The following is a 20,974-nucleotide window of genomic DNA, read 5'->3' as shown; positions in this document are numbered from 1 at the left end:
GGCTTCAAGCTGCTGTTTTATTTGATTATGAGTGGTAGTGACATTGCAATTATACATAGTTTTACAAATCTGTTTATCAATGGGCCTTTCTGTGATAGGATCTTTCAGCCTTAGACAAATCAGTTCAGGACTTTTGGTTGGCATTCTGTCATCCCCGAGTACTTTAAAGTCATCTCAGTAAAAATAGCATATGATCAAGTCTTGATGGACTCTCGAGACTTTCTTCTCTCAAATAAAGCTTTTCAGAATATTAATGAAGAAGAATGCATCAAGAGATCAGAACAAGAAATATTGAACTGTCTTAATTTTTTCATGTAATAAATACTCTTAAAGAAGAAGTATCACACTAGAATTTACGTAGTGTTCATGGGGGGGGGGGGAGAAGTGAACTGACAAAACTGTAAATGTTAAGATGTTTTATCAGAACATACTGAGAACAAATTGCCTTTGCTGTTCCTTAGGTCCAGTGTTGGCCCTTCTAACAAGGGAGCTGGATAATCCTGTGAAATCTGATACATTCTGTCAGTGGGGTTAACAGTGTGCAGACAACAATATTATCTGAGCAATAATGTTCTAGTATTTGCATCTGCCTAGTACAATCTTTATAGCATTCCGTTTTATTTGTTAGTGTTTAAGTGCCTAGAAAACCCAATTAAGGTAGTAAGAACAGTGTGATACCTGATACTATGTATATTTTTATTTTGTGTGTCTCTCTTCGGGCTTTTCAAATGATAGTGATTTGTATTTTCTTGGGTAAAATGTCAGCATTGCAGATATATACCAGCTCCATTTGAGGCAAATGTATGTGCAATATGGCTTTACGGTGGAAATATAATGTCCATTTGCTTTGTTAGGAAATCAACTCTGTATTTGGGCTGGTCTAAGTTGTATTTGACTACCTGTGGTTCTAAAGGGCTGTCTTTTACATTTGGCCTGATGCCCTGGAAATGTTATTGCTTTTGAGAACCTGAACAGTTGTACGTCTGCAACCGTTTTAGAGACTGTAGGAGGAGCCCTTCATTAGGTTGTTAACATGACTGCCATGCCTTTATCTGCCAAAGCATCAAAGAGGTATTTTGACTGTGATACAGATATCTTTTTGTTTTAAAAGGAACATCTAGAATAGATCGGCCTTATCCAATCTAATTAGATTATATTTATATTATATTAAATTATATTTTTCTTTCTGTAAGATTTCTGATAAGATGTTCTTTAAAACAGTGATTTACATACCACATAAGTGCTATCACTTTCTTGGTGGACAGTCTTGTTATTTGGCACCAGTTATGTTAAAATAGACAGAGGTGGAAGTTAGTGGAAAGTGAATGCTATCTTTTTCAAAAAGAAATAATGCGGCACTGTTGTTGTTGGGTTTTGGTCTCTTTTTGTTCCCTTAGCTTCTGAATTTACAAGCTTGTGTTTTAAAAATTAACACTGCTAGATACAGGGTATCGATACCTCAAAGTACATCTGCTCAATGTGTCCAGTAAAATTTTCAGGCTCTGTTCACAAACGTTAGGCATCCACATTTGTTTTTAGTAGGTAATGTATCTTTGTTCTTGGAGGTACTCAGTAGTCTGTAACTTGCTTACGTTGATTTCTGAATGCTAACTTTAGATGTATGGGATTTTGGGGCATAAGTTAATATTTTTCACCTTATAATAGCAACTGTAATTAATTTCAGTCATAAGTAATCTTATTAATAGTAGGAATAAAATGGGATATATTTTCTTGATGAAATGTCATTAATATGCCTGAAATTTTCACATCTACCATTTTTAGTCATATTAGTCTAGACAGTGCAATATATAACTTAATGTTCTCATTGCCTTAAATTTAGGTGGAAGAAGGAAGCAAAAATGTACGCTTGGGCTCACTAATCGGTCTGCTGGTAGAGGAAGGACAGGACTGGAAGCAAGTTGAAATACCAGCTGATGGTAGTGATCCATCTTCTTTGGCTCCACCAGCACCTGCTCTTACCTCAGTTCCTGCAGATCCTTCAGTTTCAGCCCCTCCTAAACTGGAACATCAACCTGGAAAATTACAGTAAGTTTCTATGTTTGTTATGAAACAGAACTCTTCTTTAGTTAGACCAGTAGAGCTGAAACAAGAAGAATCTTTTGTCCCTTTTTACCTAGTATTAAGCTGTTAGCTTAATGTTTCAGTATGCGTGAGGTAATAAAGCTTGCCTGTCCAGAATATTTCTTTGCTTGTAAGCCCAATAAGTCAATTCGAACAACATAGTTTTATTAGAACACCTTCTATGGATGTGCTTTTATTCTGACATACAATTGCTTTATGAAGGATTCTAAGCTTCAGTTAGGAAGAAGTTGTGTTTACATACGATGGACACTAATGCTTATGCATCAGATGCTCAGTTTACCTGTAACTTGTTTTTGTTTTCCTTTTTAGGAGAATAAATAAACCCAACAAATGGCACAGTCCAAAACCCTTCCAAGCTCTTGCACTTTTGATATTAGAAAAAATTTCTTCTTACTTTCATAACAGTGGAATGCAAAAAACTCAGAACTGTGGATTTACATGCTCTTTGTTAGTTTTATTTTGTTTTGATCTGTTAGGGTACTTAAAGCATTGCAAACATCTTAGAGGGGGAGTAAATTAACCCCAAAGTGTTAGTCAGGTAACAGTAATCTATAAATCACTGGTTTGTGTCGCAGGATGTACCTTATTTGGTGGTATCACTCCTTATTTGGAATGAATTGTGATAACACAAAAGCTGTAAAATTACAGCCTATTAAAGAAAGGAATAGGAAACTATTTTGATGGCATGTGCTATGCAGACTGTTTTGTTTTGGGGTTTTTTTGGTTTTCTGGTTTGGTGGGGGTTTTTTGGTGGGGTTTTTTTCTAGTTTGCTATGTTTACTTTCGCTGTCACCATTTAGGCTCTCTCCATGCAAGTAGCAGACAACTAATTGAGGTCATTGTCCAAACATTACATGTAGTAGGAGGATGATCCAAGGAAAGGATCCTTGAAAGGATTAAGTCTTGTATTTTAGTACCAAAGAACATCAGAAGTGCATGTTTCACTGAAACTGTTAGAGATATATCAGCATCTTTGGAATCAAGTGATCGTTTATGACATGATTTTTTTTTTTTTTTTGGCAAGGGCTTATGGACAGTTCTTAAAACTCAGTGTGGTGCATATATAGTCTCCTTTAGGAAATAATGAATTGGAGATTTTGTGGAAAGACTTGACACCAAGTATTTATTCTTTTATGAAAATGTTGCTGCTTTTGTATCTAAGAATTCTGTAATCTCTTCTCTACACGTTGTTTTTTTCCTCATTTCAGAAAGCAAATCATGCTAAGGTGCACTGGGTGCTCTGTAGCTATGTACTGTGCTTTGTAGTTGATCACTGTTTCTGTTTCCAGGCAGAAATGTTACTATTGAGCATACCCCATCTAGGTCAAGATGGCAGGTACAGGTTTACTAGTATTATAGTATATCTTAGGTATATGCTGATTAAACTGTTTGAGTGTGGGAGAGCTTAATATTTAGTCTTCTAAAGCAGATATTGACTTATGCAACTACATCTCTATGGCTTTTGCTTTCTGAAAAAGTAGCCATTTCATTAAATCAATCCTTGAAGCTAGGGCAAAGGTGATGTTATAATTAGAATTGAGCTGCACTAATGATGCAATTATAGCTAGCCAAACAAATAATAGAGATGAGCAACTCCCTTGTCTGAGCTCCTAAAACTTTTTTTTTTAATGTTACTATAACAAGCTGGTCGTAAAAAATGTATTTGGTTCTTCACTGATGATCCTTTTCCAGAAGAATCCACAAGTATATTGTATTGCTGCTGTAAGAGGAAAGTTTGGAGATGAGTTTTCCACTCTTTATTTTGATCTCTAAGGTCATTATTGAGGTTTTTAAATTCAACCTTGCATTACAGCTTGGTGAAGGGGCACAATCTGACTTCAGTGCTAGGATCACAGCCTTTGCATAGAACTCTGTTTTCTTCCCTGGCTGTTGCTTCTGAAATAGAGCATATATTGTGTAGTTTCTCTTGATATACATTAAATGAAATAAGTTAAATCTTGTTGTTTAAATAGCTTATTTTTCTCCATTTCTTTAGGGTTCGCTTAAGTCCTGCAGCTCGCAACATTCTGGAGACACATGGACTAGATCCAAGCAATATTACACCTTCTGGGCCTCGAGGAATCTTCACTAAAGAGTATGTAGATATTTCAGTAAAGCTACAACCTCATATTCCCTTATTTCTTCCTTTGAACCTAGAACAATCTCCATGAACTTGAAAAGTCCATTTATTTAAAAAGCCAACTTTTAGTTCCATTTTTTTTCTGTGGGGGAATGGCTTAGTTAAAAAACCTGTTGAGAAGGTATGGCAAATAGATTAGGCAATATTGTAAGAAGCCTTTAATTAAAAAAAAAAAAAAAACAAACAGCTTTTTGTTTTTATATCCCATCTGAGCTGCGTGGTACTGCTGTCACATTTCGTGCAGCTCAGCCTAATGGTGGCTATCAACTCCTAGGCACCGCTGTTAGCTGTCGTTGTGGATCTCAATAATTTTGCTATTCAGAGATGTATTCAGAGCCAAAATAAAATACCAGTGGCCTGTTTTCATCAACTCCTTTTCTTTGGAGAGTTCAGATCTTTTGCTGCTTTCACTGAAGTTCAGTTATGAAGTCTGTCAGGATTTAATTTGTTCCCTTTTTTATTAGGCTGGGGAGAGCAATGAAGTGTAACGGTAAGAAATCCAGAGTTCCGTTTTTCTCCCATCTTTTTTTCCCCATCTTTGATTTAAAGAATGTTTCTTTACAAACCCGTGGTTTGTTATGATCAGACTTCTAGTAGTTTACTATACTTTTTGAGTATTCTGATGTAATGATCAGCACTCAAGCCTTGGAGTGAGGAACTTGTGTATAAAAACATGTTGTGGTAGATCCAGAGCCCCTAGCCTTGAAATGGTGCGTTATCTTCACATTAGAATGTATGTTATTGGAGATGAGGATTTTGGCAGGAATACTTACTCTTGTTCTCAGTAAAATTATTCCTTTTAACAAATGCCATCATTCATCTACACAGACCTTGTTAGCTGCTGTAATTTTGGTTCCATTCAAAGACAACCAGGTCAGTGTAACTGGGAATTGAACCCGGAGAAGCACACAGTGCTGTTTTTTCAAAACTTTTTCCTATGGTCTTTGGCTGAGTTGAGATAAAATAAGGAGTTGAATAGATATAATATCCTATGTAACAGTAAATTATCAGAGATAGTTTTTTCTTAATTATGTAAGTGTAATGGTAATTTATGGTGTGTTACTAGGCTATGGCAGGTGGAAACCCTCTAGGACTTTGAGCCACCTAATTAACATTCCCAAGTTGTCATGGAGATGTAGCGAAGATTTTTCTGTAGCTATGGGAATTATCTAACAAAATCTTCTTTTTTCAAAACTTTCTTCCATACAAAAGATTCAACTTTGAAATGACGTTTCAAGATACAGACTGGGTGTTTTTTAACCATTCTTTTGAAATGTTGTTAATCTTTCAGATGCCTACAGGCTCTGCTATTATGTTCAGTTTGAAATGAAATGTTTGCAGATTTTTGTAGAGAGCTGCTACAGATATTCAGGGAAATATTTCTTTTGCTAACTTATTACTGTTAAAATACATGCCATGCTTTATAGTTGAGTGACTCATGGTCTCTTTTCCAAGTAGACTAAGCAATTGATTCTTTGAGGGAGTGTTGCAAGTTCACTTTTCACTTTTAAACTCTGAGTTTCCTTATTGAACAGGGCTCATGCTCACCAGATTACAAGAAACAAAGAAAGATAGTGAGTTACGTAAGCAAGCAAGATTCTTTCCCCCCAACTTTCTATCTTTAAATTCAATTCACTATAAAACTTTTAACAGCAATAGGAGCTTTCATTTAATAGCTTTCTCTGTCATAATTACTCCCTTAGTAGGCTGATACTTCATTTGTCTTATGTATCTGTGCAAGGCTGAATTGTTGTCTTCCTGCTTGTTTTTGTTTTATGGAGTGGCAGCTTTTTTTGATTTTTTTCAAGTAATATACTCTGCTTTCTTCAGAAACATACTAGAAAATTGATGTGTCAGTACAAGGTAACGCACAACTTCCATCAAAAATTGCACCGTGTTTCCTAGTCATCAGCTCAGACACTGTGTTTGGGAGAGCGATGTTAAAATTGTTTATTGTTTCAGACTACTTCTGCCCTTTCTCATCCTATTTACTAGTGATCTAGGGATTTATAAATGCAACCATAAAAAGGGGGGGGGGGGAGCTAGTTACCAATAATAACTGTGTTTTTCCGAGGCCATATTCCTCCCATCTGTACGTTCCTACCAGCTGTCACTAAGTTAGTGCGATTCGGGATCTCAGAGCTGCTCAGGCGTTTGCATTTTCAGCTTGCAAATAAGGCACAGAGCACACATGTAGTGCTGGTTTTCCAGAGAGTCCTTTCATGTTGTATGTATTGAGTGCAGACTTACAGTGGGATCTGTGCTGTGTGCAATTTGTCAGCTGCCTCTATGGAGGAATGAGTTCCTTCTATAATGTTCATAGTGCAGTAAGTCTGATACCTGGAAGTTTCTGATGTGTAACATTCTCTGCTCACCTCTTTCCTTATTCCAGGAAATCTTTTATGAATTGAGTAATGGGATGTTCAGATGAAAGGGGATTGGTACAGTTTAGTAACAATAACTGCCACCAGAGGAAGCTAGTGTCAATCTGTGCATGTCCTGTTGCACTACTGGATCCTTAGTGATTTTTAGGTGTGTGTATAACCTCTAACTTGTCCATTTTAAACTAAGTATATTTTGAGCACAAAATACTCAGTTTACTTTTGCCATTCTTTGGATTTTGGCTAATGTGAAGTGGAAAGACTACACATTTCTGTAGTAGTGGTAAACTGAAATGTAACAGTTGCCAGTATCTGCATACTTCTAGTAACAATGGTTTGGTAAGCCATGTATTTATTTAATAAATGTTTACCAAGCTCTGGTATCTTTTCTGGGGAGTGGACTGCTCCCTTTCATATTTGTTACATCTCTCTCTCATCTTTCTCCATTACTATCCTGTGTTGATAGAGGTTTTATAGAGTAAGTTGGAAAGACGTGTCCTAGCCTTCCTTTTCCAGTTCTAATAAAATATCTATTTGCCTGACTTGTACTGAAATCTGTTTAACTTGATTTGCTTTGGTGCCTCCTGCAACTCTGCTTATATGCAGGCTCGCAATCTTGTACCTATGACAGTCATAACATTGCTGTACCTATTTTTCTTAACCAGTTAAATCATGTGGAATTTGGGGGGGGATTATTTTTATAGGTATGTATAACAAATATTTATATAATGCATGAAATACAATTTTATATATTTATATGATTTTTGTATAATGTATATTTTATATATATTTATATCTCATTCTCACACATGAGTTTCAAAAACTCCTGAGTGAATGTTCTAATCTAAAAAACCTCAATTTTGGCAATACATTTTTCAGTTAACGCACTAAAAGCCACCAAAATTATTAAAGCATCTTGACTTGGCTGTGACAGGTAGGACCATCTGTTTTTTGTAATTTGCATAATATATGGAAGTAATTTTAAAGCATTTCTTATAGCTCCTTATATATTTTAAAGCTAAAAAGTGTTATTTTATGTATTATGGAATATAATGAGCAGATGGTCTGTCTTACGTCTGCGAAGTTAAAACCCTTAAGTAATTTTTGGTAGCTTCTAATATGTTAACTAGGAAAGTTGCATTATGTCATGCAGTTACTTTTTTTTGTCTCAAATTGTAATGCTAGGGGATGATTTTCATTCAATGAAATCTAATTTTTTTGCCGATATAGTAGTTATGTTACATACTAAACACTTATTTTTAAAACAAAGTTTGGCTAACGTTAATTTGGGAAAACAAGTAACAACTTCAATAATGACAAATTTACATCCTGAGCTCAGTCACTTTTTTTAATTTTTAATATCATTTGCTGAAGTAGGTATTGAAGCTAAAAATAAATAGAAGCAAGTCAGCAATCAGTAAAAGGCATTGTATAGAACATACAGAGCTTTTCAGTTTTCAGTTCTTAGTTCTGGAGTGCTACTTTCTTAGGAAGAACTAAGAATGCGTAATGTAGTTCTGAAATTTTGTGCTTTCTACAAAATTTTAACAACACAAACTATTGACTCTCACTCAAGAATAGACTCTCACTCAAGCAGTAATCCGATGACATTAGGTATCTTTGTTGCTTAGTATTTATGGCTTATGTTTCGAAGCCATGGTATGGTTGTAAGTAGTCAGATTTTTATGTTTATTTTTCATTTCCTCTGCGAGTTTATGTAATAAAACTTAGTGTACATAAACCTTTGTGTACATGCTGTGGTGGTGTCTTCGTGAAGTGATAGAGATTTATCTAGGGTATACGATCCAGACTTTTGTTATCAGATCTGGAGCGTAAAGAGAGGAGATCTACGACTTGTACAGCTCTTCTGACAAGTCGCTAGTATAGGTGCAGTTACAACCTGAAAACAGAAATTTTACGATAGCTTATTTTCCTTGCGATTGGCAGTGGTGGTGTAAATGCAGTCTTTTCTGTTTAGCCTCATAGGTGCTAATCTTTAGCATGTTGCTTTATAAATACAATGCACCTAGGGTACATGTAGTATTACAGCTTAAAGATGAGAGTTTACTTATGTCTGTCATACTGTGACAACAAGAGGGAAGTTTTGTGGTGATAGCTATATCAGTATAAAGACCCTGGGAGAATGCTTATAGAGTAGATGAGGTTCAACCACACCTGGGACTGTTAGATGTTACTCAGTTTTTGGCAGTGATTCTTTAGTGTGGTGCTATCTTTCAAATTGCTTATGAAGTGTGGACTTGTATACTTTCTACACCTGTTTGTGCATATTTGTCAGAAAGGTACAGAGAAATGAATGATAAATGTACTACTCAATTTTCTGTGAGCACTAATTACATTAAATTCAGATTATTACAGATATATGAAACAGCTTTTATTTGAGACTTTATAGGCTGAGTGTACTCTGATATCTTATTTAGAAGAATTGTTAGTGCAAATCACAAATTACCTCGTACACTCACAATTAGTCATGATGAATGTTATGCTTCTCTAACACAAATGTTTTCTTTTACTGTTCAGGCCCTTTTATTCACAGAAGTTAATGAGAATTTACTAAAAAGATATCACAAGGGAGACACAAAATTCATATCAGTTAATAATCACTTTGGTTTGACAACAGAAACTTAAATGCACAGAAGTGCGTAATTAATTAAAATAAGTGATGGAATAGTAATACTTTGGGAATTTTTGAAATAGTTTCTTTGTTGTCAATATTTCACTGTGTTTAATCACCAGGGATGCTCTCAAACTTCTGCAAGAGAAGCAGAAGGGTAAACCGGGTGAATTGAAACCTTTGGTTTCTCCAGCTCCTCCCCAGCCTACTGCAGTGCCTTCTGCTTCGCAAGCAACAGCTGTGACTTCTGCTTATCCAAGGCCAGCAGTTCCACCAGTTTCCACACCAGGACAACCTGCTGCACTGGTAACGTTTCTGTTAAGTCCTCAACATTGCTATAGCTGTTGCCATGGCTACTTAAGTAGCTATATGAGATTTCCAGAACTGGAGAGACAAAGGAAACTTAAGGCCACCCAGATGCCAACCCCAGTCATGTGCAGTTTTTAGTATGTTTGAGTGATTCTAAAGCAGTGTAATTCAAACTGCAGAGCTCTCGAAATTATGATCTGCACACTACTTTGTGTAACTTGCAAATTGAAGCCATGAAAAAATTTACATTGTAGGCCTTGGAAAGGAGAAAGTCAGAGAGACAGCAGTTTTATTTCAGTCCCCAAACAAGAAGATGCCACTAGTTTGGAAATCAACAATACAGCCTTTCCCTCAATCCTTGCAGGATCAGTATGTCAGTGTGTATTTCCAAACTTGGAGAAACTTGAATCCTGATTTATATTTACTGTACTTCATTTATTTGCTTTCCTGCAATATAAGTATATGTAAATGTCCATTGATGAGTTGTCAAGAAGTGAGGAAGGAAAGGGCTTAGTGGTTGCTTTGAAGAGTAATTTTGCAAACTCTAGCACCTAAATACAGTTTCTACTTGAAACGTTAGAAATACCGGAAATTATTTTTTAAAGAATAAATGCCCGTGCTGAAATGCACATTAGTAGAAATTGAAAAGCTTTTGTGAAAAATGGGGGGAAAACCTTTCTGGCTCTAGAACTAAATTCGAAGTATCTTTACAGGCTGAAGTTTACAATGTCGCTACAATTCATAATATTCAGAAAATGCTGCTTTTTTTGCACTCTACAAAGAACAAAACAAAGCACAGAAAGCTCAAACTTAGATATTTTTCCATTATAGAAAAAAAATGTTTCTATGATTGCACCACAACATATATATTGCAATTTGTTGTGTGTTGAGTACTACTCAGTATGTAGTATATGTGCTATAGATTAGGTATACAAAATAATGTTTTACAGAATCACTTATTTTCTTGCTTTCTGTAGTCACTGATATTTCAAGGGATTCTTTGAAAGTTGACTTGCTTCTATGAAGAAGTTGAGAAAACTCCTGCATTGAAACATTACTGAATATATCTGCAAGGAGAGAGAAGAATAAGAAAAAAGATGTGCATTAAAGCCTGTCTTAAGAAACCACTCAGGGAACTGAAAAAGCAGTAGCTTACTGAGGAAATGTTCCATTTAAATTATAATAGAATAAAGCATATTCTGAGCAATATGCCAGGTCTGGCAGATGGAACAGTGCTTATATACTCTGGCTGAGAATTAATGCCTGAATATTTGGAAATTTTTTTTTGAAGCAGTCTGCTAGAATAGTAGGATTAATTCTATACTGTAAAGTGAAACTATCTTTATTCTATAAAACCTGTTGTGTTGATCCAAGTTAAGTGGAATAGACTAGAACACTCAATTGTTTTAATCATATTAATTTCAGTAGTTGGAAAGTGTCGCTTTTTTATATCATGGAGATATTTGAAGTGAGCAGGAGTCACTGATGATAATGCACCAATGCTGGAGTCCTGTTTCAGCAAAGGGGAAATGTGTTTGCTCTCTTGATACTTAATATGCAGCATATGATTTCTTTCAGGGCACATTTACAGAAATCCCAGCTAGCAACATCCGAAGAATTATTGCTAAGAGATTAACAGAGTCTAAAACTGCTATACCTCATGCATATGCTGCTGCTGACTGTGACATTGATGCTATTTTGAAATTAAGAAAAGAATTGGCCAAAGGTTAGTGATTAAACTGATTTACTATAACATGTGGTACTAATGCATAGTTTGTCTTGTTTATATAATCTTGCCCAGGAGGTGTAGATTTTTTGTACAGGCAGAACACTATGCATTCAAATAATCTTTTTCGGTATCCTGTATGTTGGACTCAAGCTGTAGTTCCCTGTGATTATTGAATTGGACAACTTACCAAGACAGACCAAGACCGACCTTCCTTACCGTAGGAAGACAGAGTTGTTACTTTGCCAACTAACACAACACTCCGTAGGCAACTGCAGTCTAACATAAGACTATGCATTGTCCAGTAGGCTTTTGTTTCCTTCCATCCAGATGCAGCAATATTTAGCTTCTTGATGGTGAAAATCTCAAATGAATTCATGGGAAAGATAATAGGGGAAGCTTCAAATTAAAATACACTCATGCTCTGTCTTTCTGCGTACAATATTAAAATTTAGTTTTGCTGGCCTCTGTTGAATTTACTGGAAAAGGAAAGCTAATGCAGCCTCTCAAATTCTGGATGAGAATGGCTTTATCCATGGTGAGGAAAGAAAGTGAGTTTTTAGCACATGCCAGACAATGCATGGTAAACTCCTCTTGAAGGCAAAGTAATGGTATTAATGTGAAGGAGGCAGGGTTATCTCTCTCACTGAAATTTATATATGTGCTTAAAGCTATGTTAAGCTGTTGGAATAGGAATCTGTCCCACAAAAAACTGGATAACTTTAAAATACACATTGAGAATTGGATTAAAAGCTATAAATCTCAATATATATGTGTGTAAATCCCCATTTTCATAATGTGTTCACTGTTCCTGAGTTATACAGAAATGTTTATAAGATTAAGAAACTAAATTTTCCCTTTTTGTCTCAACTTTTATTCACTGAAGTGACTTATTTAGAAAAAGTTCATGAAGTTTAGGGTCATAATCAAAGATTGCTTTGTTCTTGCTAAAACTGTTTTTCTTTTTGCTAAAATCAGCTGAGTGTACTGTCCAATAAGATGTTTTAATAGTTTCAAAATTAACTATGCAGACTATAATCTTCTTTCCCAAATCTCAGTTTGACAAAGTGTATGTGACATGCATTTAAAAAATTGAGGCTTTTTCAATAGAACGCTCTTCAGGCAGGTACTTCATTTTCATGCGTCATATCATAAAAGTGTTGTTTGCTTAGTGTCTTTTTGCTTAAGGACTTCTACTTAGTTGGGTAAAAAACCTGAATGAAAATTTTTATTACTTTAACATCATAATCTTCTTAATTTAAATAAATTACATTATATTTAGAAATATTTGGTCAATATACTGATTTTAATGTTGTCTACAGGAAGTGGCCCCAATTTCATAGTTTGTGAAGGTATTAAACCAAAACCTGTGGAAACTCTTTAGGAAAGCATTGTTTTATATTAGGTCAGTTCTTGCAATTGCCTGCAGTTACTAGCATTTTACCTTTTTTTTTTTTTTATTTGGTGGCTGGTTTAATATTCTGTAAAGAGGACACCAAAACAGTGCAATCTGTTTATAAATACCAGTGTCAGAAATATGGAAACTAATGTTTTCATAAAGCTTTGACATCTGTAAGTTAGTTTGATCAAGCCAGATTTACAGCTGAGTAGGTTAGACTTGTATCTAGGGCATCTTGTTCTTCAGTAACTCACCTTAAGTTAGAGGATTTTCTAAAAATTCTATCTTTCGACTCAGAGATAGTGAAGCCTGAGGAAAAAATTATTTTGAAATGTAATGTTTCTTTTTTCCATCACACAAGGCTATTTTCCATTAAATACACATCTTGAACAAGAATTTAAATGACTGTAATGAAATAAGATCAGAGAGAGAATTGTTGAGCAGTTGCACAATAAGACTGTATTTTTCTCAGCAAGGTCTGTCACCAGTCTGGTAAGCTGTGGAAAAAATTAATGAATGAATTCACTGTCCTTTTTCAGTTACATCTTGCATCTTCACTTATCTTCTAAGCTGCTTGCAGAGGTTATAGATTTTTTGGAGATATTTTTCTTCACAGAAAAGCTGGATTAAACAGTTGAAAACCTGTGCTGCGTGTTTCTGCCTCTAATATCTTCAGTCCCTCTGATGTCAAAACTTGAGTTATTTTAAGCTGTCCCAATACACTGATAAAATTTTGGCATCAGACCTGTAAAAGTTACACAAGCACAGTTGAGGTGATGTTGCAAAGTAGGAAGCAGTAGCTGAGGGGAAGGGAGACAGGCCTGGTTGGGGGCAATGCCTGCCTTCAATTTCCTGCTTGTCCGTGGACTTCTAACTAATTCTAATACATTGAGAAATGAGGTTTGGCTGCAGCTATCCAGGAAGAGTAGCCTTCTCAGGAAATCTATCTGGTTTTAAGGCAGAACTTGATAAATTAGTCAAGATCATGTGGTATGATTGACTGCAATATCTGTAAGTGATTCTTCTAGTCTTCAGTTTCTATAAAATGTGGAATATTCTTTGTGAAGAATAATATTTATTTCTAGTGCCTAAGGTTAGCAATATCGTTTATTGAATTGACAGTATCTTATCTCTGTCTAAAATGACATGACATCTGTTGTGTTTTATCTGCTGGAAATCAGTTGATGTCTACTTTATCAGTTGCAGCCAAACTAATTAGGCATAGCTCTTTAAATTAATGTTAATTCTTTTAGAGGAGAGATCCCTTTTCAAATCAAATTGGGAAAATACTGATTACTTTTGGTAAGTTTAGCTAATTATGCTGGTGAAAGAATCATTTATTTGTTTACAAAACTTGACTTTTCAATACCTACAAAATTTGGATACTATTCCAGGCATGTAGATTAATCTCTGCCACTTTATAAATTTAATTTTCATCATTCATTCCACTTTATGAAATCTCATTTTCCACACTGTTAAGGCTGCATAAGCAAGTAGTGAAGTTCTGTTTGCTGAAGGAGACATGCACACGTACACCTTATAGCCTGGTACTAAGTTTGTCACTTGGGTAAAAAATTCTGAAGACCTGTTATTTTATGATGAGGAGAAACAGGTTGGGTTTTTTTTGGTCCTTCTAAACTTTGGTCTTTAAAAATAAAAGTATGTTTCTAAAGACATTCATGGGAGAATACAGCTGTCTACACAAGAGAAAGGAACATAAACAATCTTACATGGATTCTTTTGGTGTTGTTCAATTAGTCCTTTTTTCTGGTACCATTTAAATCATTTGTTCTCGATAGTTCAGCTTTTAGATGTGTATCCTCATTATTACACCAAGTAGTAGAAATAGAATTAATAGCGTATGCTGTTTTAGACGTTACCACAATAATGAAAAGTGAATATTTATAGGTCTAAGGCAGTGACATGTGACACTTCAAGTTTTGTTCTGCAGCTGCATCGTTGCTATCGTGGTTTGAAAGCTTATAGGTTCAGGTTCAAATGATAGTTTTCTGAAGCTATGTGAACTCTGCATTCAGTATAGCATAGCAGGATAGTTTTAATTTATGTTTTTCTTGCTGTACTGATTGAGAAACAGTGCTTTCTGCTCCTTTATTGAAGCATTTAGAGAAGAGCGTGAAAGCTGGGGTCACCTATTGCTGACCTTTCTGTGACTAACCTGCACAAATTAGGTCTAGTTCTGAGAAATGCTGCATGTTCGAAGGTTTAACTGAAGCTTGTGAAACCTAGAGACTTTTACTCACAGAATCGGGCCACAAATATCTTTACACTTGTACAAGCCAGTTAGAGGGTTTTTAGAGCCAGTTTTGGCACTAGCCAAAAAAACTGACCTCAAATCACAAGGATTGTTAGGGTGTAAAAAGAACAACACTGTTAATCATCAATTATTGCACGTTCATTCAACTTGAGTCATAACTTTTTACTGAACAATTTTTTCAGAGGCTGCATGTGATATTAATACTATTAATCTACCATTTAGAATAATGAATTACTTTCAGTGTTTGTCAGTTTTGAGACTTTAGTTATCATCAGTCAGTTACTACTTTCAAAGCAAAATATAGTAATGACTTAAAGTCATGTAAGAGTAAGAAGACCTTTTTGTTAAAGTTTTCTAGGTAGTAGGTAGGGCTATGTTTAACAAAACTTTTGAAAGGATGAAGAACCTACTCCAAGCTGACAAGGAAGAGAGCTTTAAAGATTGACAGGCGAGGAAATAAGAGTTGTTACACGTATTGCTGTACATCTGAAGGCTGCATTTCTTGAAAATAAGAATGAGGAGGAAATAAGTCTAAAGGAAGAAAAGATGTCAGCTTGGAGGGCTTTAGTTAGTAGTTAGTAGTTCTGGAGCTGGGAGAGTGAATTTGATGGGTCCCACAATCAGTTTTTGAGCTCTGTTCTAGAGGGTGGTCCCCCTAAGGTGGTGGTTTTGTCAAATTGCTGTAGCTAAGCAATGTCTTAGAGAAACCTTAAATGACAGCCTGGAAATAAAGTGTATCGTGTATATTTAATTTTTTTTATGTTAAGTTTATTCTTTTATACATAATTGGAAACACAGTATTTTAATCATGATTTGTCAAAATAAAGCTTGTTTTTCAATTGGAGCTTTACTGGTAATTGAAATGAATTAAAGTGAATCTGAAAGAAAATGTGTTAGTTTCACAGAAATGATGAGTCCAAATAGTGTTTCAGGTGATCTTCTGGGGTATCTGCAACTTGAAATGCATTTGAACATCCTAGAGGTAGAAGATTCAGTTTGGACTGATGTCAAATAAGAGAAGAAAGGGAGAGGGTGGTTTTTTTTCTAGCTAGCAATGAGCAGTAATAAAACAGTTTATGGTTTTTGTGAATAGATATCCTGATGTCACATCCCTTTTCAGTTCTTGAAAGAAAAAACTGGGTACCGAACTTTGGTAAATGGATAGGTGTGAATCTTTCATTGATAAGGCACTTGTACAAATGCACAGGGAGGTAAGAGCTGATATTTCTTGGTATCCCAGGGAGATATAGACTTTTGTGTGCCCCTTTATTCTTAGGTGCAGAGTACTCATTGCACAATGTGCATTAAATAACTTTTCTGTAATAAATAACTTGGTAGAGAGCAAAATATGGTTTTCTATCACTCAGGAGACAACTGTCAGTTTTAAGTCAATGAAATACAGACTCCAAAGTCACATAAATACTTCTGACCAGTGACACATTGTGAATTGGTAATCTTAAAGTAATATGTTTCTATTACTGTAGCTTTGGGTGATGATCCACAATTAGTTGTTCTTCAGGCAAATTATGACAAAATCTTTCAGTGATTTGACCAAAACGTTCTTGGTGCTGTTCACCTGTCTTTATTTCTTCTTACAAGTTTTTGTTTGTTTGTTGGGGTTTTTCTAGCATGATGAAGGAGCATAGCAGTAGAACAAGAGTTGAAAGATCTCTTTAACCTTTATAGTTTTGGTGGGGAGTTTTTTGTTCTTTGTTTTCCACAGAAATGGTATTGTAGTTGCCCTAGACAGAGTGCCTAGGTCTTCAGAAGCTTTCTTGGTCCTATCTGTAAATGTTTTGTATGACAAGACCGACATAACTCAAATGAGTAATTTTCTTGTCTTCAGGGAAGGGCAGGCACGTTAGCAATCTAGTATTCATTGTATATTATTCCAGATACAGCTATAGGTAGGTGGGGGGTTTTTTGTTGTTGCCTCACACCCCCCCCACCCCGGAATGATACTACAGCTTTTATATGTGGCATCTCTTCCAGCTTAAATCTTTAATAGGGTTGCCCCACATGGGTCATCTAGATGCTAGTGCTCTACAAATTTGATTTACTGAAAGCTTTGCCTCTGGGGCAAGATTAAAAACCAGCTTTGTTGTTATCACAGTGCGACATCAAAAAGTATCTTCAAGGTCCAAGTTAAATTTCTTAACATGAATGGGTTATTGTGTGGATGTGTAGAACAGGGTTTTCAAGGTTAACCTAATGAAGTTAGCCTTGAAATGTTCTGTATACAGAGGCACCAGCTGGGTTTTAGACACAGATAAGTGTTCATGTGGTGATATGCCTGTCTGACAAAGAAGTTGATACTCTTTTCTCTCTCCTTGACCCATGTTTTTGTTGATAAAACAAAAGATCTGCTTGCAACCAGGTATTTCTAGCAATTTAGACTGTTTTGTTTTTCCTGGGGGGAATCCCAATATAAAGATCTCTTGATGCAGCATTATAGCACAAGACACAAGCCCTCCAGGAGTGTTAGTGTACTTCATAGTCATTTGCTGTTCCTGAGGCTTTACCCTGTGAGTAAATTTTCTCTCAGCTTAGTGTCACAGAGCTGTACACCTAGGAACTAGAATGCTGACATTGGAGGGCTACTGTTACGTACTGGTGACTAGCCCATGCTTGTTTCTCCATTTGCGAGGTCCTAAATTAAATTAGACTGGTATATTCAGATTTTCTAGATGATGATACAGGAGCTGATTCTCCTTTCACTGGAGTTTTGAATGACTGCTTCTTAATGCAAGAGTACCCAGGTCATTTTTCTACCTGATTTTTTTAAATGATATCTTATTCACAAGTTAATGTCAAAGACAATTTATGATGTTGATATTTTCTTTAAAGCAAATATAAGGCACCAAAGGTCACTGGACAGTAACATACTTCTGATTTATAGATGAATAAAAGCTCATCTCTGCAATTATTCCATTTATGCATCACACTACATAAAGAATAGTAGTCTCCAGTATTGTCTCTGTATATTTAGATCCTACAATAGATTTCTACATAGACAATAAATATGTAAAACACAAAACACATATGGGCTGCTACTTGTAAGAATGAGTAGTAATACTCGAGTTCGCAGCTTTTTTGACCTTCTAGTAACAGCTAGCAAGAATGTCTCTGCTCAGGAGATGCTTGATGATACTCCTTTTGTCCCAAGGGGGAGAAAAGTTTTCTTGCTTTTATGATTGTAGTTTGAAGATGAGTTACTTTCTGGCAGTGTTTCAAAGAAGTAAATCTGCTGAATCACTGGAATCTTGTCATCACACAAATGCTGATAAACAAATCTTATGAGCAATGATTGTTGTCTTTTTTTTTTCTTTTTGCAGATGACATTAAAGTATCTGTAAATGATTTTATTATCAAGGCAACTGCAGTTACTCTGAAGGTAAGTGGATAATTGACTTGAAAAAAAAAATGTTTTATAGTAAACTACCAAGGAGACAAGAGAAGTATTTTGTGAGCCTATATGGAGATATAAATGCGATCATAGCAAACCTTGTAATTCTTTACCACTTAATGTCAGGTTTATTTTAAGCTCTCCGGGTGAAATTCTCTACACTGTCTATGCTGTGGACTGTAAAAATGAGAACTTCTTGGTAAAGATCCACTTACTACAGTTATCATCTGCAGATAACAGTAGATGCTTCGTCAGCAGACTAAAGCAATTGGCAAGATGAGTCTTCTATTCTTTGTTGTTGCATCTTATTTTCTCTTACAGTTATAAACAAATATTTATCCAAGTCTTATACCAATCTTGTGTATTACCTCAGATGTATTCTGATGGCATATTCAGTGACCTCTGCTTTGAATTAAAAATTTTTCAGGCAACCAATCTTTTTTTATTGTTAAGAATTGTCACTGTTCCCTTTGTCAATGTAAAAGTTAAACAATTGCAATACATCCTGAAGTTAGATCTTAAATTTCATTAGGGTCTACTTATTCCATGCCAAACTACAGAGGCTTCACAGTCTCCATAAGCTATTTCCATGTTCTCTGGGTAGAACTGGATACATTGCCTTCCAATTTGTCGATTGCTCTGCTTGGAAAACACTCATAGTGCCACTTAATTTTTTGAAGCTGAAAGGTTTCAGAGATCTTTCTTTAGGAGAACTCCCACGCTTTGGACTTGTATCCTCTTAGTCCAGAGTGTCTCAAATATAATCGCTTATTTCCAAACTTGTGAAAAGAAAGAACTGTGATGGTTTCACTTAGATGTGGAGTGGTTTTGGTTTAAATTCAGTTTGCACTTAATTTTAGATTAAGTCATAGGTGGGAGCTCTGACCAGCCTGAAGGCCAGTATTTTTAAGGTTCAGGAGGAAATAGTGTCTTTTAGTGATCACTAACAGCTGGAAAAGATCTTTGTCATGTAGAAAGATAATTATGGGGACATATGCTTGATCCTCAAACTATCCTATGGAGTTTGCCCTCGTCATCAAGGCAATGTACTATGTATGACAATGAATGAATGCATGCAGACTTTTGAAGCAGTTTAGAATTGCCTATACCTTCTTGATTGCACAGTGATCACACCTTCTAGCTATATGGTAAATGCCTAGAAAAGCTAAACTTCTCTGTTATCATTGCATTGTTTCAGCAGCGGGTTCTAAACGCTACAAACAGACAAGATAAAGCAGAACAAGGATCCAGACTAGTTGCATTACCTCACAACAATATAAAAATATCAGAAAGGGAGTGAGAGCCATTTTTCTCATTTGTGAGGATTATTTTAACTATTCAAAAGCTGAAGGAGGAAGTTATATTTAAGTTGGGGAACTATTCCCATGGATATATGGAATTAAGAGAGAACGCTGCACTGGAATGGACTTGAGAAATTTCTAGCCAAACATGATCTAAATATTAATGTATAATTGCAAGAGCTATAGATTTTGACAGAAAATAGGATTCTAGGCAGTTTCATAAGCAAGTGCCTGAGAGAAATTCTGGGCATTGGCTAGACTGGAAAAAGCTTCCCAAGTTATTCTATACCAGAAACAGAAGGAGGAGCTGAATATGCTTGATATGTATTTGCTAGATGTGAACATAGCAAGAACCTTCTTTTTGTGGTCTAATAAGACCTATGCGAGGAAATGGTGACATGCAAAAATTACTGTGAACTGCTAGCTGCGAGCATGGGGTAGCAAATTGCTGTGCCAGTGTCGTGGTTTAACCTCAATCGGCAACTGAGCACCACACAGCCGCTTACTCACTCTCCCCCACCCGGTGGGATGGGGGAGAGAATTGGAAGAGCACAAGTGAGAAAAACTCGTGGGTTGAGATAAAAACAGTTTAATAATTGAAATAAAATTATAATAATATGATGATAATAATAATAATACACAAAGCAAGTGATGCACAGTACAATTGCTCACCACCCGCCGACTGATGCCCAGCCAGTCCCCGAGCAGCGGCCCCCCCCGGCCAGCTTTCCCCAGTTTATGTACTGAGCATGACGTCACATGGTATGGAATGTCCCTTTGGCCAGTTTGGCTGTGCTCCTTCCCAGCTTCTTGTGCACCTGCAGCCTTCTCAGTCGGTAGAGCATGGAAAACTAGAAAGTTCCTGGCTAGTGTAAGCATTACCTAGCAACACCTAAAACATGGGTGCGTTATCAACTTTGTTCTCATCCTAAATCCAAAACACAGCACTGTACCAGCTACTAGGAAGGAAATTAACTCTATCCCTGCCGAAACCAGGACAATATCCACCCCTTATTCTATACCATCTGCATCATGCTCGTCTCATATTTTCCAGTACATTTTCATTAATTACCACCCCCTTTTTTCCTATATATATATATACACACACACACACACATACAGAGATATCATTCCCTTAGTCTGTGGGCCATCCCTCTAAAACGTTCGGTGAGTTCATTTAGTCCATGACTTCGGGCTCCATCTGTCATAATCTTTCAGGGCAGGAAGAATGGAGATGGTATGTGGTGTTGGATTGTTTCATGTTGAAGTCAGTTCTGGAACCATCATCACTGTGCTTTGCTT

At 36.0% G+C, this 20,974-nt stretch overlaps 1 protein-coding gene across 1 annotated transcript in view; it reads left to right on the top strand.

The window, feature by feature from the left end:
- Positions 1-20,974, top strand: part of PDHX (pyruvate dehydrogenase complex, component X) — a 58,994-nt gene that overhangs the window by 19,448 nt on the left and 18,572 nt on the right. The window contains exons 4-8 of the mRNA XM_009324668.1: positions 1,841-2,046; positions 4,100-4,198; positions 9,379-9,562; positions 11,144-11,291; positions 18,301-18,359. Of these exons, the coding sequence (XP_009322943.1) occupies positions 1,841-2,046; positions 4,100-4,198; positions 9,379-9,562; positions 11,144-11,291; positions 18,301-18,359 (696 nt within the window). The remainder of the gene's footprint in view (positions 1-1,840; positions 2,047-4,099; positions 4,199-9,378; positions 9,563-11,143; positions 11,292-18,300; positions 18,360-20,974) is intronic.

This window comes from Pygoscelis adeliae, unplaced genomic scaffold (assembly GCF_000699105.1).
Source record: "Pygoscelis adeliae isolate BGI_AS28 unplaced genomic scaffold, ASM69910v1 Scaffold225, whole genome shotgun sequence".
Taxonomy (NCBI): Eukaryota; Metazoa; Chordata; class Aves; order Sphenisciformes; family Spheniscidae; genus Pygoscelis; species Pygoscelis adeliae.
This window is presented reverse-complemented; position numbering and strand designations above follow the sequence as displayed.